The 25,020-nt window shown below is 48.2% G+C and overlaps 1 protein-coding gene across 1 annotated transcript in view; it reads left to right on the top strand.

Moving 5' to 3' along the window:
* The first annotated feature begins 437 nt into the window (after positions 1-437).
* Positions 438-25,020, top strand: part of EPHB1 (EPH receptor B1) — a 318,420-nt gene continuing 293,837 nt past the window's right edge. The window contains exon 1 of the mRNA XM_065942387.1: positions 438-494. Coding sequence (XP_065798459.1) covers positions 438-494 — 57 coding nt within the window. The remainder of the gene's footprint in view (positions 495-25,020) is intronic.

The following is a 25,020-nucleotide window of genomic DNA, read 5'->3' as shown; positions in this document are numbered from 1 at the left end:
AGTGTCAACATGGAGGCCCAAGGGGAAGCAGAAGACAGGAGTGGGGAGAAAGGAGTAGGGAGTCGGAGATCAGAAGGGGGTGGCTGAGAAAGACTTGAGGGGGGAATTCGATTTGAGTACTTGGTCAACACATAGGTTGAGTGATGTGAGAGGATGCCATGTCTCAGGGTTAAAGTGATGAGTAGGCAGATGATGTCACACACCATCCCCCAGGTGGCCTGGGGTCATTCAGTAGAGCCTTAGCATCAGGACACCTGAGGTCTGTACCTAACTCTGCCACGAGCTGCTCCTCCTAGCAGACCTCTTCCCGTCAGCCGTAGGCTTGGCAGAGGAGCCCAGGGTTCCTAGCACTGACATTTACAGTCCTAAGTAACTTCACTGTCCAGTAATTCTTCTGACTCACTATTTTTTCCTTTTTTTGACCTTCAGAAACTTTAATGGACACCAGGACGGCTACTGCAGAGCTGGGCTGGACCGCCAATCCCGCATCAGGGGTGAGTGTCAGACCGTCCGTCCTCCTGTCCTGATGAGTAGTCATGGGAGCAGAACCTGACTTGCCCCTGTGGGATGTGGATTACAGGTGTGAATGGCTTTGTCCATGGCCCATCCACAGAGAGCCAGCAGCAGGTGGCCAAGGCCTGTGTGGGACTGGGGCCAGTGGCTGCCAGTAGTTGGGTGTTCAAGTCAGTGGTGATGGGGAGGACAGAGATCCGGATGTCCGTGGGGCTGAAGAGGGGCCAGGGCATGAGGAGGAGCTCGAGTTCAGAAGGGCTGAGGCTGTCTTTCACCTGGCGCTGCCTTAGAGCAATGTTCTGGATTCATTTGTTCAGTGTTCATGCACCTGGTCAGAATCTGTAGCTGCAAAGATGAATAGCCTTGAGGAGCTCATGGCTTCCTCTGGGATCCACCACATGCATGAATGAGCTGAAATGTATCCCTCCTGGGTGGCAGTGGGGCGACTGACAGCCGGGTGTGGGCACAGAATTGGGAGTGAGACACTTCAGAGGGAGACAAGAAGCCTTTACAAAAGAAGTACATGCAAGCTGGGCTTTGGAGAGTGAGTAGGAGTTTGACAGGCAGTAAGTAGGGAGTCTGGAAAGATATTCCAAGTAGGAGGAATAGCTGGTTAAAAGGGATGGGGTCATGAAACGATGTAAGAACAAGAGTCTGTGTGTCTGGACCTTGGGAGGCTGTGGATAGTGCTGAGGTGGGGCTGGGCTGTGGATTGGGCAGTGCATAGTGTGGGGAACTGGGACTGCCCTGCTGAGTTAGGCATTTGGCTTTATGGATCTTGTCACACTTGCTGACATGATTGTAGGGAACAGTTGAGAGAAGGCTCTTTTAGCTGTCTTGGATGGGTCAGAAGCATCAGATTAAAATGGGGTACTCAGGACAGTTGGAGCAAAGCTAAGCAGGAGGCCTTGGCCGCATTTGGCTGTGGGTAAAAACACTGGGGAGGCGAGAGGCAGAGGGAGGAGGTGGAATGGGATTCCCATCTCAGGCTCAAGTGGCTGGCTCTCTGTGGAGCTTAATCATGAAAGGAGAGGACAGGAGGAATGCATGGACTCTTCATCCCGGCGAGGGGGTGAGGCAGGGGCAGGGTTAGCTGGATCTTCTCTTCAATCTCACTCCTCCTCTCTCCTCCCTGCCTTTGGTCACCTCCAGCCTGGGGCCTCAGGCCACTCTGCACCTCAGGGTGTGAGTCACAGCCAGTCCTAAGACTCCCACTTATGTCTTAGGGACATTGGGATTCAGGTCCCAAGGCAGACTGTGGCCTCACCTGTGCTTTCTCTCCAGGATCTCACTTCTGGGTGCAGGCATCAAACCTTGCGGTAGGAGGGCAAGGTCTGGGGTGAGCTGTGTTTCCCAAAGTGGGGCCAGGAGCAGGGGTCAATCCTGCCCACACTGACAAGTCCAAATCCTGCTGGGAACACTGCAGGCCACCAGGGAACACCTCCCACTCCCACTGGGGACCTCGTGAAAGCTGATGATGCATCAGCTCTTCAAGTGGCCCAGACATTAAGGATTTGCCCCTCTTCTACAAGTTACATTGTTAGCAGAAGGTTTGCATGTTTTCTCCTGTGACTTAAGTCATTGATGTGACGTATGGTTCATTTTCTCCTTGATTTTTGTACACACCGCCTGTCTTCTTTAAGCTTCTGAACTCCTTCCCAAGGCAGGTGGCCCTTTTGGGAATATTCAAAGTCAAGAGATGCCTGGAAGGGGATGAGAAGGAGTGAGAGGCAGGAGAAAACCAAGAGGTGGTCTTCTTACAGAAGCGCAGGGGGCAGGGGTCAAGGAGGAAGGGGGCAAAGGTGGCAGGTGCTGCTGGGCTTTGGATGGTGCACTGGGCTTGGTTACAAGGACCCTATTGGTGCCACATGCTGATGGTTTCAGAAGGGACCAGGGTCAGAAGCCAGAAAGCAGGGCGTTGAAGGGTTGATGGGAGTTGAGGCGATGGAGCTGAGGGAGTTGAGGGAATACAGAGCCCAGGAGGTGGAGGCAGGTGCCTCTCAGGAAACGGGATTCCTCTGTGGTTGAAATGGCAGGACAGAGAGACGGGAGGACTCAGGATTGGTATGGAAGCCATAAAATAAGAAGTCTTTTAGTTTCCCATCTTCTCTCTGAGGTTGGAGGGGTGGTTGGGAGAATGGAGGTGGGGAGCCTTAAGTAGCAGGTCTTAGGAGGGAGGAAAAGGTGTGGGGTAACTGCCACTGCTGGTGAGTTGGGAAAGTCTGGGCTCTTTGGAAGGAAGGTGGCTGGAATGAGGACCTAGTTGAGGTCCAGGCTGTGTGTGTGTGACGGCCCCAATCCGGCGTGCCTGGAGGCTGTGTGGCATTGGAGTTATCCTCACTTGTGCTTATGCAAGAATGGTGGGCCTGAGGGGTCAGGAGCTGAGGATGTTGGCAGGAGGGGTTCAGCATCTTGTAGCGTGACATCGTCCCATGAAGAAGAAGAGTGAAGCCAGGACCATTGTGACAAAGTACAGAGGCCCAGCTGGGGGTCTCAAGGAGACTGAAGGAGGACTGGAGGCCATGGCCTTGGATCAGGGCTTAACTTTAAGACACACAGAGTACTTCTGGGTGATAAAGGGGTCTGGGGAGTGGGGCCAGGGTCCGGCATTTGAGAAACCAGGAGGCTGGGTGAATGGTCCACATTTTCCTGGGATCCAGTAGGGGAGGAGATGAGCCCCACCCCAGCAACCCAGAAAGAGAGCAAATTGTCCTTCAGATGGCCCCTGCAGTCAGGATGCAATGCAGCTGAAGATGTTGATGGGTGGGTAGGCATTGTTCTGGTAGCCTGTGGGTCTCCAGGGAACTAGTTGGCCTGGTCCGGAAGGGGTACCATGATTCTACCAGGGGGGCCCAGCTGGCATTGCAGTGAACCCTATCCACGGTGCATGGCCTGTGAGGAAGGCTCCCCAGAGACTGGCCAGGAGACTTCCTTTTATGGTTTCCCTGGGTATCTTCACCCTTGTATTCAAGGACTGCCAGATGTGGGAAGGATTTGGACTGCCCACCCACACATAGCCTGCAAATTGTTCTCAGTTATATCGCTGGAAAATGGATTATAATATTGCATGTCAAAACCAGAAAGTATTTCTGCTCAAATGGCAAAATGTTGCTTTATAATCTAATTGCAGCTTTAATTTAAAGCCTTTAGGTTTAACCCGAATCAGAGGCCACCTGGTGAGCAGAGGGAGAAAATAACAAATATATTTATGAAGTAACAGATGCTGGAGGGATGGGGGGCTGAGCTCCCATCAGAGGGCACCCCAGGACCCTCACCCATGACCCTGTGAACTCCACCCTCCTCCCTTGGGCTGCCTTCAGTTACCTCTCCCAAACCCTTCTTTACAGTCTTGCTCCAAAAGGGTCCTGACCTTCACATGTCAGGAGCTCTGGGCGGGAGGGTGCGTTGAGAGGTTCCATGGTCAACACTTAGGGCAGTGCTTGGCTGCCACAGGGCTCAGTAAGTGCTAGTTCTCGTGGTTTCGTGGTCCACCTTAGCAGTCGTCCCCATTCCTAGAGGGGTTTCCTGGGTGGCTCAGTGGTAAAGAATCCGCCTGCTAATGCAGGAGATGTAGATTTGATCCCTGGGTTGGGAAGATCCCCTGGAGAAGGAAATGGCAAGTCACTTCAGTATTCTTGCCTGGGAAATCCCATGGACAGAGGAACCTGGCGAACTAGAGTCAGTGGGATCACAAAGAGTCAGACAAGACTGAGTGACTGAACGACAACCACTGTTCCTAGATGCTGCCTGGCCGTCTCCCCTCTTTTCCTTTTCCCTTTCCCCCTTGCATCCCTGTCTGTCCCTCAAGTGTCAGTTCCATTCCCGTCCCCTCAGGGAGCCCTCCTGGGTGCCCCTCCCCACCAGGACTCCACAGTAGGGGCCCTTTTCCTAAAGCAGAAGGCTTGGTGCCAACCCCTAACTGTCTGTCACTCTGTGAGCTAAACCTGCGTTGATGGGTGCTTCCTCCCACTGGACAGAGAAAGGAGTGGCTTCCCTTCTGTCCCCGGTCTAGCAGGGGACAGGCTTCAGTAAATGTTTGTCGGCCACATAAAATGAGGAAGGAGCAGTGCATTCATGATACTTACTGCATCTTCCACCCAGGGTTCTGAACTGGGGAGATGCTTGGTTTAGGTTTATTGTAGCCTAATAAAATGATTTTTGTAGGCCTCTCAATACCCAATTGATTGTCAGTATCTTTTAAAGAAACTTAATCAGTGACAAAGATAGAGCTACCTCTCCTATGATGAGCATGACGGAGAAGACCAGGACGCTAGCCAGAAGGTCCAGCTGCTTTCACATACTGGCTCTGATGGATAAGGAAGGCAAACTGGGCCCCTCTGACAGTGAGGCTTATTCAGCTTGCTTGTTGGAAATCCAAGCAAGGCCTTTTACTTTTGCAGAGTATTGTCAGGGCTCCTTGGCTGTTTGCACGTGGGAAGCCAGTAGCCTCTGTGTGGGAGTCTGTGACTGTGTAACATGTGGCCGCCGTGTGAACATCTACAGATCTGAGTTACCTTGAAAGAGCACTTCACGGGCTTCCAGACTCCACCTCCATCTGTGCTACTCTGTGGAACCACCTCCTCACAACCTGTGACATGTTCTGTTTACCACATTAATATTGGCAAATCTTCATCATGGGAAGGTGGGAAGGTTGATAGAGGAAAGATGCAAAAGAGTCTGGAGTCAAGCCTGACGAACCTTCAGGTTGAGCAGGCTGGGTGTGTGCATGCCTGTGCTCCATGTGTGTATGTCTGTGTATGTGTGTGTGTCTGTGCATCTGTGTATAAATATGTGAAATGTGTGTTCATGTGTATGTGTGTCTGTGCATCTGTGTATAAATATGTGAAATGTGTGTTCATGTATGTGTGTGTCTGTGCATGTTGTATAAATATGTGAAATATGTGTTCATGTGTGTGTGTGTCTGTGCATCTTGTATAAATATGTGAAATGTGTGTTCATGTGTATGTGTGTCTGTGCATCTGTGTATAAATATGTGAAATGTGTGTTCATGTGTGTGTGTGTGTGCATCTGTGTATAAATATGTGAAATGTGTGTTCATGTATGTGTGTGTGTCTGTGCATCTGTGTATAAACATGTGAAATGTGTGTGTGTCTGTGCATCTGTGTATAGATATGTGAAATGTGTATTCATGTGTGTGTGTGTGTCTGTGCATCTGTGTATAAATATGTGAAATGTGTGTTCATGTATGTGTGTGTGTCTGTGCATCTGTGTATAAACATGTGAAATGTATGTTCATGTATGTGTGTGTCTGTGCATCTGTGTATAAATATGTGAAATGTGTGTGTGTCTGTGCATCTGTGTATAGATATGTGAAATGTGTATTCATGTGTGTGTGTGTCTGTGCATCTGTGTATAAATATGTGAAATGTGTGTGTGTGTGTCTGTGCATCTGTGTATAGATATGTGAAATGTGTGTTCATGTGTGTGTGTGTCTGTGCATCTGTGTATAAATATGTGAAATGTGTGTTCATGTGTGTGTGTCTGTGCATCTGTGTATAAATATGTGAAATATGTGTTCATGTGTGTGTGTGTGTCTGTGCATCTGTGTATAAATATGTGAAATGTGTGTTCATGTGTGTGTGTCTGTGCATCTGTGTATAAACATGTGAAATGTATGTTCATGTATGTGTGTGTCTGTGCATCTGTGTATAAATATGTGAAATGTGTGTGTGTCTGTGCATCTGTGTATAAATATGTGAAATGTGTGTGTGTCTGTGCATCTGTGTATAGATATGTGAAATGTGTATTCATGTGTGTGTGTGTCTGTGCATCTGTGTATAAATATGTGAAATGTGTGTTCATGTGTGTGTGTCTGTGCATCTGTGTATAAATATGTGAAATATGTGTTCGTGTGTGTGTGTGTCTGTGCATCTGTGTATAAATATGTGAAATATGTGTTCATGTGTGTGTGTGTGTCTGTGCATCTGTGTATAAATATGTGAAATGTGTGTTCATGTGTGTGTGTCTGTGCATCTGTGTATAAATATGTGAAATGTGTGTTCATGTGTGTGTGTGTCTGTGCATCTGTGTATAAATATGTGAAATGTGTGTTCATGTGTGTGTGTATCCAGGTACGTGTGCTGTGCTTTGCTGAGTCCTTCAGTCATGTCCGACTCTTTGCAACCCTATGGACTGTGGCCCGCCAGGCTCTTCTGTCTGTGGGATTCTCCAGGCAAGAATACTGGAGTGGGTTGCCATGCCCTCCTCCAGGGGATCTTCCTGACCCAGGGATTGAACCCATGTCTCTTATGTCTCCAATCTTGGCAGGTGGGTTCTTTAGCACTAGTGCCCCCTGGGGAGCCCATATCCAGTTATATGTATGTCTATGTGTATGTGCCTGTGTGTATATGTGCATCTGAGTATTTCTGTGTGATGTGTGTGTGTGTATTCCTATGTGATACATGTGTGAGTGTGTGTGTTTGTGGCTGTGGGTGTATGAAGTTAAATGAGCTGATTTCACCTTATGCCTCTACAGGTAGTTTCCAGAGTTCTGGAAAGATCTTAAGTGATGAGAGTATTATTGGACTAAGTGGAGAGCTTCTGGAGAGGCCAGTGTGTAGGGCACAACCCTCATTTGAATACCTGTGTATATGTCTGATAAATTAACTCCTCAAACAGGATGCACGCCCATGAGACTGGCACATGGGGGCTGTCCTTCCCCACCACACTCCTTGTTCTCCTGGGGACCCTCCTGGCTGTTCCCTTTCCCCATCTACCAGTTCCAGGCACCCTCACTGGCTGCCACATCCTGGGAGTAAGGACAGCACACTTAGAAGAGAAATCCACTCTAATAGCACCTCATTCGTTCCAAGGCCAAGCAAAATCAATTGAAATTTAGTTGGCCTGATAGGTGTGAAGGTTATGGTGCAGCAGTGAAGGCTTCAGGCCCTGGCATTAAATAATCTGGCTCCCATTCCTGCTCTGCAGTTCCCTGGCTGTGTGATCTTGGCCCATCACCCAGACTTCTTTAGTCCCAGGGTCTCCTCTGCTCAACAGGGCGAGGATGGGAACGATTCCGTATATGCAACCGCGTCGACAAAAAGTTTTCCTGGGTAAACACTCAGAAAGTGTTAGCATAGTACTCACCCTCTGGAGGCCTGGATTTTCTCTTTTCTTCTTTTGATGACTCAATCATGCTAATTAAGACAGAAAAGCCTGAGCTAAATTAGGCAAATCCAGGAGACATTTAGCTCTGGGCAAAATGATTTTGTGAATGGAGTTGTATGGTATTTGAATTTCCGGCCATGCCAGGGGCAGGCGAGCAGAGGGGAACAGAATTGGTAATCCATTTTCAGATTGGTACCCCTGCCTGGGACTCAGGAGCATTGGAACTGGTCACTGATTGCTGGGAGCCACGCTTCAGGGTCAGTCAGGGTTTCTTGGAGGTCAGGGACAGAAAAACACAAGTAGTCTTAAGAAAGATATCTTGGCTCATGTGAATGAATGGTCCAGGGGCTAATGTGGCTTCATGTGTGGCTGCGTACAAATCCTTAGGATCAGTCTGTCTCTTCCCCACCACCTTTCTCCTCTCTCTGCTCCCCTGGTGTTGGCTCCTTGCTGAACTTCCTCTTGGTCATAAGAAGTCTGCAGCCGCTTCAGCTCCTACAACCTCATCCATCATCCCCTGGGGAAGAGCCAGTGCCTCCTCTGGGATCCCCCAGCAGAAGCCCTGGAATTAGCTCTGAATGGGCCTGACTATATCAGTTTGGCTCCCACACCTGCCCTGATCCAGTCCCTGCATTCAGGAAGTACTGAGTGGTACTCCCAGGCCCTGTGTTCCAACCCCGTGCTGTGCTGAGCCCACCAGAAGCCTTGGGCTGAAGGGCTGGAGGGAGTACCTCTCCGGAAGGAATTGGGATGTGGGTACGAGAAAGCTGAACAGTTGCTGGGCACAGAAAGAGGAAATTTAATACTACGTCACAAGGCCCCATGTGCTTTACGGCCAGGTGTACGTCAGTCCTCACAACAGCCCCATTTTACAGAAGAGGAAACTGAAGCGCAGAACAACTGTTAAATTGCTTCTGATCACATGGCTGGAGAGTGCCATCTAACCTCCTGCTGCCTGCTGGCCTGCTGAAAACCACACTGTACCCTCTCTCCTAGTAAAATGCTGCAGTGTCTCCAGAGAGTGGCTTCTCTCTGGAATTTCCAGAGAGTTGGAAAAGGAATTTCCAGATTTCAGTTGCTGGAGGTCCGTCGAGTTCAGGCTCAGTGTCTAAAAGATTTTCTCCCAGTTTAGGACACAGTTGGATCTTTTCCCTGAGCTGTTACCAAGGAGTAAGTGCTGCTTTCTCCCCTGGGAGGGGCCCTGCCTCCCAGCCGGTGGGCCTCCAACTGCCTGCTACCTCTCCCCTTCCCACCCCCCCCCCCCCCGCCCTCCTCAGGTAAACCCCTGAGATAAGTCAGAGCTCCCACCCTGCGCCTCCCACCCACTCTTTATCTTTTTCTCTCACTACCAAAAGGCCTGTAATTAGGAAACATTAGCAGGCTCAAAACAGCTTTCATACCTGAAACATCCTCTGTAATTGCACTCAGCAGTGCTCTTCTCTGGCTATTAATGTCACTTTTATGAAGCAATGAGGAACAAAACACCCCGAGGCACTTAAAACATTTTTTTAAAATATATAATACATGTCTTTTAGGAATGGAAGTTTAAAATCACCTGCTTGACAGAGACCGTGATTGACAAAGGCTGGGGGCTCAGGACAGAGCCAGGGGCCCAGGGGTCCACGGGGTTCAGACACTGCTCTGAAAAGAATGACGGCCCTGGGGTGGGTTGGCCAAGGCTGGTGGATCCCCTGGGATGAAAGGTGGGCCAGACAAAGGCACTGTTCTGCCTGACTTCATCATGTGTGGTTGCTGTCACTGGGTTTTTACATGAGCTCTTTTTTGTGGGCATGTGTGTGCCTTTGACAGAGAGGTGACTAGAGTGTTACAGATGAGCAATGTCATTGGGTAGAATATGAATTATTACATTGAGTAGAATATTAATTATTGCACTGGTTGCAGAAATGTTAGGGAACCATTGACCGAAACTGCTCACCTTGGTCAGGCAAGATGATAACCACTTGCATGAGTTGTCTTACAACAAGAGGTCCCGATAAGGAACAGGATGCTGCCACTGAAAACTAACTGGGGTAATTTGGAAGGGGCCCAAAGGAGGAAGGAGACTCCAACCCATGATATGTCCCAACAACCTCCCAGAATCCTTTGCACTGGAGTCCATCTTGGCTGAGAGATGTGAGTGCCACCCGGAAGGACCCAAGTCACATCACATATGGGCACATGCAAGATTGGCCAGAAGCAACCAGGACACTAACCCTGTTACCGTAAAACCTGAGATTGTGGCAGAGCAATTGTCCTGGTTTCCCTTACCCTACTGCTGTCCACCCGGGTGCCCCCTCCCAAGAACATTTTTTGCTTTGTCAGCATGTATGTCTCCTGAGACAATGCATTTCTGAGTATTAGATAAGAGCCCACTCTCCAGCCCTGGAAGGGTTCCCCTTTCCTGCAACAGAAGTACATGGAGTATGACTGCATGCATGTGTGTGGAGGGAGGGATGGATTAAGGGAGAAATGCTTCTTGACTCGCTGTGTTAAAGAACTCTGGGAGTTGTGGTGGTTCACCAGAACCTGGCTGCCTGACAGATTTATTTTCTTGCTCTTGAAAATGGCTCACAGACTCATTCGTCAATGGAGCAGGAGATATTTCTGTCCATAAGACTCCGGGAGGGAACCCCAGAGGTCACCCGTTCCCCCTCCCCCTCTCAGAGGCAGGCTTAACCCTCATTTGTCCAGACAGACAGATGTCTTTTCTCTAAAATCTTTTCCAGGAAGGCTGACCCCTGCCATGCCCCTTGTCCCAGCCCTGGGAACCTTTCTCCCACCGGTATGTCAGGCTGAGGACCACCTGCCTGGTGAAGGTCAGAGAGGCCCTCAGGGCTCTGGAAGGAGACAGGGCTCCTGACACAGGCAGCAGGATGGAGCTGAGGGGGGGGTTCACAGGGTCTCGTTGCCTTGACAGCCCTGACTCACAGCTCCTCACTGGTCTCCTTGGTGAAAGAAGAAATCTGTTACAGGAGAGGATAAAGCATGAGAAGAAAGGTGAGGCAGAGTTAAGAGACCTGTAGAAGATGGATCAGAGTAAGACAGATGGGAGGCTCAGGGTTGGCAGCAGCCAGATGGGGAGTCTAGCCTGGCTCTGGAAAAAGGCGCCTCATCTGTGCGGAAACAGGGCGGCCCTGGGATACACCTTTGACTTGACCTCCAGGTACAGCCAAAAGTGAAAGAATCATTTGGCCTGAATTCCACTGTATTTCTGGTAGCATCAAGGAACAAGCCCAGCCAGGATTTGGAGTCTGATGTGCTGGGTCTATTGCCATTTCCCTTTGAGTTCTTTAACTTCTGAGTCTATCTTCTGCCTCTGTCACATGGCTAATGTAAGATCTTATTTAGAGAGTGGTTGGCAGCATAAATTGTGTTTAGCTTCCTTGTAGACTCCAAGGCTCAGTCAATACCACTTGCCCTGACTAGTGCTAGTGGCTGCAGTGACTCTTGTCTGAGATACTTAACTTGCCTGGGACGAGGGTGGGGACTGATGGGGGTTGGGAGGCCTGAGATGCAAGATCAGCTTCCCAGCCTTTCTGTTAGGTTGTGGCTCTTGTGAGAATACCATCAGAGGGTGCACCTTGTTATTACTCACAGAGCTGTTATTGAGAACAGTGATAACTGCTGCTACTGCTAGTTACTGCCAGTTAAGTTCCAGCTGTGTCCTGGGCACTGGACATCAACGGTACCACCTCATGGAATTCTCACCAGGACCCTGCATGCCAGGGAGTGTTTCTCCCACTTTGCAGATTTGCAGAGCAGACACTGAGCTCGAGGGCAAGGATCCAAAGTCGCAGAACTGATGAGGGGTTTTGCTGAGACTGACCCCAGATCTGTCTGACTGTGAAGCTCACTGTGGTGCTTCTGCCCCTGAATGAGAGTGAGGAAGGGCGAGTCATACATCATCAAGAAACAAGGGAACAGAGGGTGAGGAAAGGCAAAATCTCCATTTTCTACAAAGGGAAAGGGCAGGTTTGAAAGCCAAGGGCCACTGAAACATACACTTATTAAGTACCCATGGGTCGCTTTTTAAAGCAAGCTGTTTGGAGAGGTGTGGAGCAGGTGCAGTGTAATGTGTGGGGTTTAGAGGCAGAGTAGTGGCAAGTCCAGGGGGAGCCTTGAGGGTGTGACCCCATTCCCAGGGCAGGTGAGGACTGGCCAGGAAGCTGGAGGAGGATGCAGGTGGTCCCTGCAACGGGTGGTTCCAAGTGATGATGAAGGAGCATGTGGCTAGCTCCCGCCCCCAGGTCTTGGCGAATGCTGAGGAAGTGAGGACTCCTGGGAAGGGAGAGAGGTGAGCTGTTGTTTTCCATCCAGTGACCCCTTCTCAGTTGGGCTGAACCGGCCCTTTTGCATTCGAGGTGCTCCTCTGCTGATAGATTGGGGGGGGTCCTAGTTGTGGCACACCCTCCTCTCCATACATACTGTCCCACTCACCTCTCTCCCTGCTGAAGACAGGGATGCCCAACACGTTTCCCAGTGTCACAGAGGACAACCAACGTGAACGACTTTGGAGTCAAGATTCAGGCTCATCTTGCCGAGTGAGAGCTCTGCCTTCAAAATGTCATGGTCTGTGTTAGTGGTCCACACTTTCATTTAGGTGCAAACGAGTCACTGTGAGCCTGGTGGGCAGTGGCTCAGGTGGGGTCTTCTGAGTGGCTGGTTTCCTATTCATGGGGACCAACTACACAATGCAGGTGCAGGAAGGGCAGGTGCAAGTCACAGGTGATGGTGGCCTCATTGCATGCTGTTCCAGCCTGAGTGTGTCTGCAGAAATGGGCTTATTCTGGGAGACCAGTTTTGAAAGGAACAATGGAAGACCTGGAGTGATGCCTGGTGGGGGTGGTGCCTGGTGGAGGATGGTGCCTGGTGGGGGGTGACCAGTGAATGTGTCTTTCAGAGAATGTTGGTTAGACCTGGGAACCTCAGCCTGGAAACAATCAGAAGCAAAGTCCAGGAGGCAAGGGCATGAGATCAAAGCCCTCCCCAGGCTTATCCAACCAAGCTCTAGCAGCCATGGTTTCTGAAGTGGATTACACACAGTGGCCACATTCCCACCATTGGGGAGGGGGCAGGATGGGGGGAGTGTGTCCCCTTCTAAGGCCAGATTTGAGTTTCCTGCACCCTGAGAATGGGCATGACGCCAGGAGCTCCTCGAGGAAGGCCAGTCTCTCCCCCCTCTCTGTGCCTTGCTCCCTTGTTTCCGGGACGCTTCCCACGGGCCACGGCTAGCCTGACCCACTCTCAAAACTCGGCACTCATGGAATGGAGACCTCATCTCCTTGCCCTGTAACCTAGCGTGCTGGCCTCGGCTCTGTGTTCTGAGTGGAAATCCGTCCAAGCTGAAGGGAAATGCCATTGGTCTCTCCCAGGGGTAACTGCTCCTCAGTGTTGATGGAGCTCAGGCCTGGGCAGAGCAACACCAGGTTGGTGGGGCCCAGGGCCGGCAGCTCCCGCCCCTGCCTTGTTCGACAAGGCCTTGTTGGGTAGCAGTGAGGACCACATTCAATCGACAGCTTAAGATAATCACATGTGTGAGGCGCTGGGATAATGACAGCTGAATACCCTGCCGCCGTTGCCATAGTGACCAGCCAAGCACTGGTTCCCTCCTTTTTTTTCTTTCTTGTTTTCTGGGCCTCCTTGTTACAGGGCTAGCTGGTGGGGTGGGGGCCGGGTGAGTTTGGGAAATGGGAAAGAGGAGGAAAAGGGGGAGGGGAGACCCAAGAGGGGTAGCCCATTATATGCTCTTTAAATACCCCAGCTGGAGGTGTTTTAAATCTCAACAGAGACAGAGAGAAACAGTGTCTTAATCCCCAGCTCCCTGTGAATTATTTAAAGGGATCTTGTCAGAAGGATGAATTTGTCACTGTTTCAGTGTCAACAGCAGCAGCAGCTGTCATAATGGCCGAGGACCCCACTCCAGGCAGGGCCTGGTACCAAATGCTGATGCCTCGTGGAAGTTACAGCAACCCGGGCCCTGTGGACAAGGAGCCTCCTCCCGAGGCACAAGCCTGCAGTGTTTCCCTTGGCGCACTGGCAGAGCCCAGGGTGTGAAATGTGCCCAGATGCCGAGATGCAAACCATCTGGACCTTGGGCTGGCTGGCCTTGCCTTCTATGAATGTGGCTCCTATGGCCCATAGCCATGGCGTCTCTGAGCAGTGCGGGGCACTCACTGGCTGGGAGTGGTCTGAGCTGACCAGGGCTCCTGTGGCCTTTGATGGGTGGGCATATAGCCAAGGGAGGGCACACAGGCCCTGCTTAGGCCATAGTCAGTGTCCCCAACTTCAGACAGTACCCACAGGCATGCATGCACACACATGCAAGTGTGCACACATCAAAGATGATGCATAGGTACAGGCAGCTAGAGGGGCAAGAGAGAATCGTAGATCATACACATCATGGAGGGAGAGCAGTCTCTCTAGGAGAAATGCCAGGAGCTCAGAGAGAGGCTAAACCTAAGACTGTGGCTGATAGCCACAACTCACAGGGGTCTCGGATCAGGCTGAGGCATTTCACGTGCATTTTCCATTTAATCTTCACAGCCATCTGGCGAAGTAGTTCCATACTCTGAGTACCCCTGTGTCCGAGGTGGAGGCTGAGGCTCAGGGAGGTTTAGGGGCATGCCATGGTCACAGGACTGGGTCTCACTGACTCCAGAGCCTGTGCATTGAACTCCTGAGGGTCAGGGTTTGGCAGGATGACAGCAGTGCTGCTTCATCCCAACCCACTGTCGATCGACACAGGCACTTCCAGGCAGTCTGGATAGATCGTGTTTGGGCTCATTTCTCTCGCTCTCACCTCAGCACAGTATTTCTTGCATTTTTCCACCATCCAAACTTCCAGAAGAATTTTGTTGAGATTGCCTTGGGAAACAATGGCTATGTTTTCCAGACTCTTCTTTCCATATGCTAATTGTATTCTTTGTCCCCATCCCCTGCTCTTCTGCATCTTATGCACCCTTTGGGAAATTCATTGCTTTGTGCCCTTTCAAAGGTCTGGGCTCTCAGAAGCAGTGCCCACCCCAAGCCAGGTGCCCAGTTCCTTGGCACATTACATAGGGCCATGGTAATGAATAGGGGCCCTCCATGTCCCCCCACCGGCCCAGCACATCTGGGAGGTAAATGGAGCATGTTGGGAGGTGAGGTGGTGCTGACAGTCCTCGAGGGAGCCCCTGGGTAAATGGCTGCCTTGCTTGGTTGGTGCACTAAATGGTAGATCCCTCTGGGCTTGTAGGAATTTATGCCCCACGGACTACATTTTACATTTTAATTAGCCCTCGAGCTTGTCTAATATCCAGGCTCTTTCAGGCTTAGTTTACTGTCTACACAGGACCTGTGTCCTTGGGATCCAGGGCGACCGGTGATGCTGGCTCTAGTCCTGTTAGAGCAAGCTGCAGCCCTGAGGAGTCTGGCCTCCTGCGTGTTCTATGAGAACATGTGCTTCCCAGGCCCCGGTGGGCTTCTCTTCCTGTTCAGAGGACAGCCATCTTTTACTGGGAACCTGAAAGCAGAACTTTGAATTTTCCCTGATTGTGAATCCGTGAATCTGTGGGACGTGAATCCACAGTCTTTTAACTGAAGTCACACACCTGGTCTCAGATCTTAATGAGACTCAGGTTTTTGATGTCTCATTGTAGAAAGAATTCAGTGAGAGACAAAGTGATAGGTAAGAAGTGAATTTATTTAGAGAGAAACCCACTCCACAGACAAGAGTGTGGGCCATCTCAGAAGGTGAGAGCAGTCCCCCCAAATGATGTGGTTAGTTTTTATAGGCTGGATAATTTCACAGGCTAATGAGTGGGAGGATTAGTCCAGTAATTTTGGGGAAAGGGCGGAGATTTCCAGGAATTGGGGCACTGCCTACTTTTTGGTCTTGGATGGTCGGCCTTGGAAATGTCATGTTTAGCTTGCTGGCGTGTTACAGTGAGTGTATACTGAGGCTCAAGATCTAGTGGAAGTCGACTTGTGGTCATCTTAAACCTGTTTGGTTCTAATCGAGGTCCCAGATAGCTCAGTGGTACATAATCTGCCTGCCAATGCAGGAGACTCAGGAGATGTGGGTTCCATCCCTCTGTGGGGAGACCTCCTGGAGAAGGAAATGGCAACTCATTCCAGTATTCTTACCTGGGAAATCCCATGGACAGAGGAGCCTGCTGGGCTACAGTCCTTGGTACTGCAGAAGGTCAGGCACAACTGAGCGACTGAGCACACATGCAGGGCCTGTATCGTTCTTTCAAAGATTGCGCCCTGCCCCCTTCCTTCGTTTCAATTGGGCAGTGCCAGGGGAGTTAGGATCCTGTGGGGCATAGTGATGGCAACCATTTGCAAAACAGCAGATTCCTTCAAACACAAGTTTGTGCCCAAATGCAGACATGGGACCAAAGTCTGTGAGTTGTGTTGAATTTTGTCTCCTTGTGGTCTGAACTGGTGGCTGACAGTGACCCAGGGACTGCCTGATGAGAGAAGGGGACCCAGCTGAAACCTGGCCAGAGGCAGTGCTGGAGATTCCGGGAGAGGTGGAGAGAAGGCTCCTGGCTGGCCCTCTGGGTCTGCACAGAGACTGAGTTCAGCTCTTTAGTCTCAGTGTTTCCTGCTGACTGAATGCAGGATTATTTATCTAAGATGGAGAAGACGATTTATATACCTTCATGTATGAGTCAGAAGCGGATGCTGAGGTTAACATAACAGCCATGCTGCTGCTGATAGTAATGATGATAGTTGGTACTTAGTGAATGGTAGTTACGTGCAAGCTCAGTGCTACATGGTTTTTTATCTAGGTGATGATCTTTCAATCTTCCTGACACCCTGCAGGGCAAAGAGCATTTTGCAGTTGAGGAAACTGAAGCTCAGAAAATTGTGTGTGGTCACAGAGCTGTAACTGGCAAAGGTGGGGCTCGCCTGCCCCCTCCAACCTCTCCCACCTTCCCTCCTCGCACCTTCCCCCTACCCTGTGCCACTTGGCAGCCACTCTGGCATCCTGGCTTTCTCGGCTATGTGCCAAGAACACTCTTGCTCCAGAGAGTCTATTCTTATTCCCTGAGCCTGGAATGCTCCTCCCTCATCTTCCCCCTAAGCTGCGGACTCCTGAGAGTCGTTCAAATCTCTGCCCGAAAGTAGACCTCTGACAACCCAACTGTCAGCTGTCACTTGCAAGCCCCTTCCTGCTCAATAGTATTGAACACTGTTCAACTTTATATTACTAATTCGTTTGCTCATTCATCCTCTGGTTTGCTCTATTAGATTATCAGGCCCATGGGGCAGGACTTTGTCTCTTAGTCCCTGCTGTGTCACACTAACACCTAGATCACTACTTGGGGATGTGTTAGGTGTTCAGCTCTTTATTTTAAAAATGAGTTAAATGAGCAGGGTTGGAAACACATCAGAATAGCCTCTTGTTAGACTGAGAGAGCCCAAAAAGCCAGTTTCAGCGATTTCTGTGTCTAGAAGAGCCTGTGTCTAGGACAGGCCCTGTAGAAATGGCTTATTCTCAGCGGTTGCTTCAGTACCGCACCCTGGCAGACACTGGGCATTCTGGGAGGGGCTGGTTGGCCCAGGAAGATGCAGCCTCCAAGGAAGGGCTATCAATCATAGATCTCTCCAGAGCTCCATGCCTGGAACTGTCTTCAGAGGTATAAGTAGAATCAGAACCTCTTAGCTTCATTTTATAGTGGTTCTTAATTTTTGATCAAGATGTAATATTTCCTAGCTTGCTCATCCATCTATCTGACTCATCAGATTGGGGTCCAGATGACCTTTGTCTGTTTCTGAAATCCAACTCCATCCTTGGAGGTTGAAGAATATGTTAGTGTTTATGAAGGATGTTCTAGAAGATGGTGTCGATGGACCAGTAGTTAGGGTTCATGGCAGTAGTTTTGAAGAACAGTGTATTTTACACTCATGCAGTTGCCAAAATAGCAAATGTCAACAGTCACTCCGGCCTCCTCCAGACCAACAGACCTGCTGGTTCTGATTCCAACAAGCAGGTCAGTCTGAGAAACTGAGATCTTGGAGGAACCTAGAGGCATCTTTATCATACATCACAGTGCTGATCTGAAAGCCTGAACAAGTGCTTTCTGATGGGTGCATTGTTTTCTTTATTAGGTTTATCTCAAGGACAGATGGTCTGTTGGCATCAATAATAATGCCCTTTCCAAGGCTGTTAGCATTCTGCTGGTTGTGCAGTCTGCTTTGTTTCTTCTTCTCCCAGGGACAACTTAGCCTGGTGACACCCACTGTAAGTCCCCAGCCAAGGACCAGGGGCTGAGGAACAGACCAGGACCTCGCTCGCCTCAGTTTGTCTGTATTTATTGAGGGCTAGGCACTGGGAATACCAGGAAGTCTCTGATGCAACCTTCCGAGGGGCAAGTACACAGCAGGAACAGGTGGTGTTGGGGTGGGGGTGAATTTCTGAGACTGCAGCAGGACTAGAGAGAGCAAGGTGGTGACTTCCAGGACATTACCTGGAGATGTCTGGGTAGCAGCTGGATAAATAACTCTGGACACTGGGAGGAGGTCAGTGATGGTCCCCAAGGTCGTTACAGCCTTCTGTGTGGCTGAGATCACCCAGGATGAAAAGTGAGAGGAGAAGGGAGGAAGGGTGGAGCCCTGAGAAACCTGTGGATTCCACTGGTCCCAGACATCCCAGATAAAAACATTGTCATGTAATACCAGTGTTGCAAGGCTAAATGCACAGAATTACTTCACTGTCAACAGGAACTAATAAATTAGTCAAAACATAATTCCCTGTCCTCAAGGAGCTCACAGCCTGGAAGCAGAAACCAAAGCAATTAACGAATCGTTCAAAACACTGTATTATCCAATGCTAAATTGTGTGGAATAAGCTCAATCGTACTTAAAGCATTTGGGAACATGGTAGCTGAATAGAAGCTGGAAAGACATCATGGGGGAAATAAGACCTGTGCTCAGTAGCTCAGTCATGTCGACTCTTTGCAACCCCATGGACTGTGTAGCCTGCCAGCCTCCTCTTTCCATGGGATTCTCCAGGCAAGAATACTGGAGTGGGTAGCCATTCCCTTCTCCAGGGGATCTTCCCAACCCAGGGATCAAACTGGAGTATCCTGAATTGGCAAGCAGTTTCTTTACCTCTGCACCACCCAGGAAGCCCTATATAAGACCTAGACCCCTCAAGGCAGTGTCTGCAGAGAGCGCTCAGCTCTGCCACCCATCAGTGGCCTGACTCCTGGCTACTGTTGAGTGTCTCTGAGAGCCAGTGTGCCCATTGGTCAACAAAAGGTCTTGGTCAACGTGACCTATCGTGGCTTCCTACCTGGTTGTTATTCTCTGGTCCTGTGTCTTGGAGGAGTTGAGATGAGATGAGGATGGTGTAGAAGAAAGGTGCCGGAACTTCAGCAACAACATCAGGGGCAGAAATAGGCACTGGCTCTGAGTGATGGGAGAGGATGTGGCCCTGGCTTGAGCCGTGGCCATCTCTTGCCTGGTCTGCTGTGATTGCTCTCTGACCAAACAGGAAGCCAGGGCATGAGTCCAGGAGTGAGGTAATGCCAGCCCTAGTGCACGGCAGTGGAAAGCAACAGAGAGGCCAGACAGGAGGAACATTGTCCTGGAAGAAGTGGCAAATGGGGCATGAAGTTGGCAGGGGCACACTGTTGGTGGATGACAGAGACCAGGCCGTCATTGTTGGGTGTACCCGATAACCAAGAGTGCTTTTCAGAAAAAGCTGTATTGAGATGTTAGTTACATATAAAATTTACTCATTTTAAGTGTACAATTCAATGACTGTCAGTTTACAGAGTTGTGTAATCACCACCACAATTCCATTTTAGAACATTTCCATCAGCTCCAAAAGACTCTTCATGTCTATTTGTACTCACTCTCCTTTCCCATCTATGGTCTCAGTCAGGGAAATACTAACACTTTTATGTCTATAGATTTGCCTTTTCTGGACTCTTCATGTAAATAGAGAACCATGCAATATGTGGTCTTTTGTGTCTGGCTTCTTTCTCTGGGCAGTCGTGGTTTAGAGGTTGCATGTACCAGTATTTCCTTCTTTTTTATTTCCAAATAGTACTCCATCATATAGCTATATCCCATTTCATATTTTTAGTAGTTTATGTGTTTACTAATTATGTGTTTAGTAGTTTATGTGTTTACTATGCACATTAACATGGGGGAAGACTTGGTCTCAGGTGTCATATTAAAGTCCAGTTGAGAGCTCCAAGGATCGAGGACTATAGTCAGATTGGCATCAAGCTCAGGGTTGATCCTAGAAGTGGAATTGCTGGGTCAAATGATGTATACATTTCTAATTTTGATAAATAAAACCAAAATTTTCATAGAGATTTTACCACTTCACCCTTCATCCAGCTATTTATTAGAATGCTTATCTCTGACACCCTTTCCAACATGGGGTATTATCAAACATTTGTCTGACCACAAAGAAAAAAGTGTCAAAAGTATCCCAATGTGGCTAATTACCATTTTGGTTCTATTGAATGAGGTTTAGCACCTTTTCATATGTTTATGAGCTATATCTTTCTTTTAGTAAACAGTGTTAATATGCTTTGCCCATTTTTCCGGTTTTTTTTTTTTTTAATGTATAGATTTTTAAAAAGTCTATTAGGGGAAATTAACACTTTATCTGTGACAAATTGCAATATGTCTTTTCCTAGCATGTTTTCTTTTCTCTTCCTTTTGATTTTACCATGGCTATTTCCGTCATGTTAATTTAAAAAAAAAAAATTACATGACACTGACTTGATCAGTCTGTTCATTTATGGCTTCTGAGTTTCAGGTCATCATTACTATACATACATTGTCTCTATGGTTTCTTTTAGTATTTTTATGGTTTCATTTTTAATATTTAAATCTTTGATTCACTGGACATTTTTCCTGGAGTAAGGTAAGAAGTATGGATGCAGAATTATGTGTTTTTTCCAGATGGATACCCAGCTATTACAACAATTTTTAAAAATGGTTCACCTTTTCCCCACTGATTTGAGTTGTGGCCAACCTTCCAAATGGTGAGACCTATTGATTTGACATTTAGAACATCCCACCAGTTACTCTGCCATGTGTAGGCTCAGGAGTGGCCTTTTTGCTATATTCTTACAGAGACTTGATATTTTATCCTTTTAATTTTTTGCCAATCTGATAAGCAAATGGAGATGTTTTGTTGTTTTAATGGGAGGAGATAATTACAGAAAGAAACACAGGAGGCAGCATGTCAAATGCCTAGAAGTGGAGGCTGAGAAACCTTTAGTAGGAGATTGGCTTTGGGAAGGGTGGTGAGAGCGCCCCCCAGAGGCTGGAACCAGCACAGGTCTTAGGTCTGAATACCAATGGGATTGTGTATCCAGGACTGGTGAAACCCATTTTTTTTAAGGATTTGTGAAGCTGTGCACCTAGAGACACAGAGTACCTCAAAGCTTGGTTAGTGGGTCAGACCTGGTGCATGAAAGAGTATTAAGGGGACACGTGAAAGTGAAAGTCAAGTCACTTAGTTGTGTCTGACTCTTTGCGACCCCGTGGACTGTAGCCTACCAGGCTCCTCCATCCATGGGATTCTCCAGGCAAAGATACTGGAATGGGTTGCCATTTCCTTCTCCAGGGATCTTCCCGACCCAGGGATCGAACCTGAGTCTCCTGCATTGCAGGCAGACACTTTACCGTCTGAGCCACCAGGGAAGCCCTAGGTCTGGTTAAAGCACCCTCTCTCTGTCCCTCACCCCATCACCCCACCTCAACGTGATGAGAACCTAGAATTTCTGCACCAAGATACACTTTCATTTTCCACTGGTCTGGTCCAACCCTCTGTCATCTCTCACCTGAAGCAGGAAAAGAAGGCTGGTTGCCCTGCTCATGTACTCATCCAACCCAGTCTCTGCTTTGCATCAGAGAACTCTTAAAAACTCAGCTCTGGTCACCTATATTTTCCTCCCTAAAACTGATCAATGCCTTCTACTCTCAGGGTGAAATTCCAAGTTCTCCATCAGACTCACCCTCTCTGCTGTCTTCTTCCTGCTACCTCTAGTTTTTTTTTAATGATTCTTCCTTCCTCAGTGGTGCCAGGACATTTCTCTCCACCACAGGGCCTTTGCACTTGCTGTTCTTGGGCCTCAGTGCTCTGTCCCTTCTCTGCCCCTCTCTGCTGGCAGCAGACACACATTTCTCCTGGCTGACTTCTATCCACCCATCCCTCTCAGCTTGGAGGGTCATCTCTGCCAGGCCTCTTGGCATCCTGAAATTTCCCTCACAGCAGTTAGCACAATTGTAATAATTTAGTTATTTTAATAATCATTTGTGTAATTTCTGTTTCTCTTGCTAGATTATAAGCTTCATATTTCTGCATCCCCAGTGACTAATGGAATGCCTGGCATAAAGTTGGCCTTCCATAAGTATTTTTTTCACTGATAGATGCATGAAGTAGAACTATAAAGCAATGACACTGATTCCAAGTATCACAAACAAATAATAATGTTTGTCCTCCCTGCTGGGAATGCTGTTCCACCCTCATCTTGATTTACTCAAATCTTCTCTTTCAAGGCCCACAATCCTAATTGCCACTTGCTCAGAGAGTATTTGTGTTTCCTCCAGCCCACTCTGATTGCTATATTTCTAACCCCTGTAGCTCTAGCAGGCAAAAGAACAAAAAAGGGAAAGAGACTCCATCACATCCTTTCCCCAAACAACGAGGAATTATTTTTCTTTCTCTCAATTTCTTGCTGCTCTTTCCCTTTGAATATACAGCTGTATTCCCCCTAATTTGCTTTGATCACTCCCTTAGGAGCTGTCATGGAATCAATTAGATCTGTAGACTTTTATGACTCCAGGTCACCCAGTATGATTCCTCATTTTACAGATGAGAAAACTGAGGCCCAGAGAGGTTAATGTTGGAAACAATTACCTCTATTGGGTCTTATAATACCAATCAGTGTCATTTTCTAAGATAAATGTTCTCAATATCCCAGCTCCACAAGAGTGTAAATCCTCATTCAGTCTATTTAGAGACATGCTGGTGGTGACAGCGTTAGTGTTAAGATGAGCCCCAAATGGTGGGCTTCCTGTCCTGCTCTCACATAGCAGAGCTGCATTGTCTTGGGTGGCTCAAGGTCCCCACCCTAAGTGGGCCTCAGGCTTCACCTCTGCATTGACAAAGGAGCCCCATGTTCATGCTGAAACCTCATACAGCCCACTGAAATGATGTATCGTGAGACCTGCTATGTTTAAACAATTGCAGAATAGCAAAGAAAAAAAAATCCTGTCCTTCCATCTAAAGTCGTGTAGGGTCAACTGGGAAAATGTAATTTCAAAACAGCCATGAAAAGGGAGGGAGGTTTGAAAAGTTGAACTAAAAAAACTGCTAGCAATGACTTCTTCCTACTGTATTTACTTTCTGGTTCCAAATAACCAGGTAAGCAGAATGTAACTTTAACAAACACATTTAAATAGAATATAACACCAAAAAAAAAAAAAAATAAAGTCTAAAGAAGGAATAAAAAATGTAGCTTAACATCTAGAGATTGGATAAGAAATTAAGCAAAGTGCAGGTGAGGTTGGCTGTGTGCAAGGATCCTGGAAGGAGCCCACTGAAACTCCAGACTGGGGAGGGAACTGGGCCTCCTGAGAGTGCTGGGAGGGATCTGGGGAGGAGTGTCACTGGGGGTCGCTGTACTGGCCTGAGTGGGCAGGGCCAGGTCCCCAGGTGCTCTTTCCTTTGCTCCATGCCTGGTGTTCAGAAGCCCTGGTACAGTTTTGAAGGACAGCCTCGCCTCTGCCTTGCCTCTTGCTCCGACAGAGAATTAATTCTGTGCAGGAAGAAATCCTAGTGTATTTATTTCCCATGTAACACTTGATTAGTTTTTGGCTCTTTTAATGAAGAATTCTCATTTATATATTTCAACTGTACACTGTGAATAATAATCAACTAACACTCATTGGAAAAGACCCTAATGCTGGGAAGGATTGAGGGCAGGAGGAGAAGGGGACGATAGAGGGTAAGATGGCTGGATGGCATCACCAACTCGATGGACATGGGTTTGGGTAGATTCCGGGAGTTGGTGATGGACAGGGAGGCCTGGCGTGCTGCAATTCATGGGGTTGCAAAGAGTTGGACACGACTGAGCAACTGAACTGAATACAATATTTAAAGACATGGTACTGTTTGATTTATTTTGTCATCACTGCTAGTTAGTCAAGGATCTTCATCTATTTTCTCTTTTCACTTTAGGAAGTGGAATTTCTTCTGCCCCTTATTTGCTTTTTTAGCAAACACACTGGAACCTCCTGGGAAGACCCCCAGTTCTTGAGGTCAGGGTTCTGAGCACTCCCCAGTATGGGCAGCTGCTTCCTCTCTCAGAACAAGGAAGAAAGAACGATCCAGCAACTTTTCTTTGGCCCCCAGGGTAGCTCATGAAGGGAGCCATGTCTTTATGGATCGACCCTCTTTCCTTATTGCCTATTACTAAAATAAGTTACTAGGTGAATTTCTTCATTCAAAGCATTTGTTTCTGTTTCCTCTCTTCCCCATATCCTTTATGGCCATGTGAGCATGGGTGAGTTGAAGTGAATGAAGAATTGCACCTATAAATTGGTGATGGTAAGCTAGGTCTTTGGGGAACTGTTGGTATGATTGTGAGACATTATTTTCCTTCTGATCCCCAGGACTGCTGAATATAAGAGAACTCTTTTCCAACAAGAGTCACAGTTGTATTTCCCTTATTCTGAAGCTTTCTTTACTCCCTAAGTAACACCTTCCAACATTCTCTTCCACCACATCTTTGCTCAAAGTATGCACACAAGGAAGCTTAATTTGCTTCATTTAGGATCTCTCAGCAATTCTGCTCTCCCCAGTTTCACAGTCTAGCTCTTTCAAAGAGATTGATGTTATAAAACAAAAGTTTTTGCGAATCTGTGTTTGTTGAAATATTCGGAACAGTTTTATGTTCATATTATTTTTGGAGATATAAAGGAGTTGTACCGCACTAAAGAAATTAGGTTCAGAAATGAGGATTTCCTAGGTGGATGGAGGTGACATGTGGTCAGACCCCTGATCCCCAGAGTGACTATAGACAGTGGAAGCTATGGCATTAAGGATGAAAGTCCCTGCCATCACATGGGACTCCAAGCTGCAGGTGGACATAATGTTCTTTGTGGACATAATGAGTCATTGTCACAGCATGAGAGCTGTGGGTTAGGTGATGGGAAGCTTTGTACAGTGAGGTCTGTTATATTTTGGGATGGACTACATAGGAATCTCCTGAAGTGTGCTCATAAGGAGATCTTTAAACGCAAGTTAGGGTTAAGTGTGTTCATTTCTCAAGTCAAGCCGTTACACTGGTGAGCTCATAAGGCCCCCTCAGTGCCAGACTTCTCTTCTGCTCTGCCTCTCCTTGCCTTCTT

This window comes from Muntiacus reevesi, chromosome 8 (genome assembly GCF_963930625.1).
Source record: "Muntiacus reevesi chromosome 8, mMunRee1.1, whole genome shotgun sequence".
NCBI classification, from domain to species: domain Eukaryota; kingdom Metazoa; phylum Chordata; class Mammalia; order Artiodactyla; family Cervidae; genus Muntiacus; species Muntiacus reevesi.
This window is presented reverse-complemented; position numbering and strand designations above follow the sequence as displayed.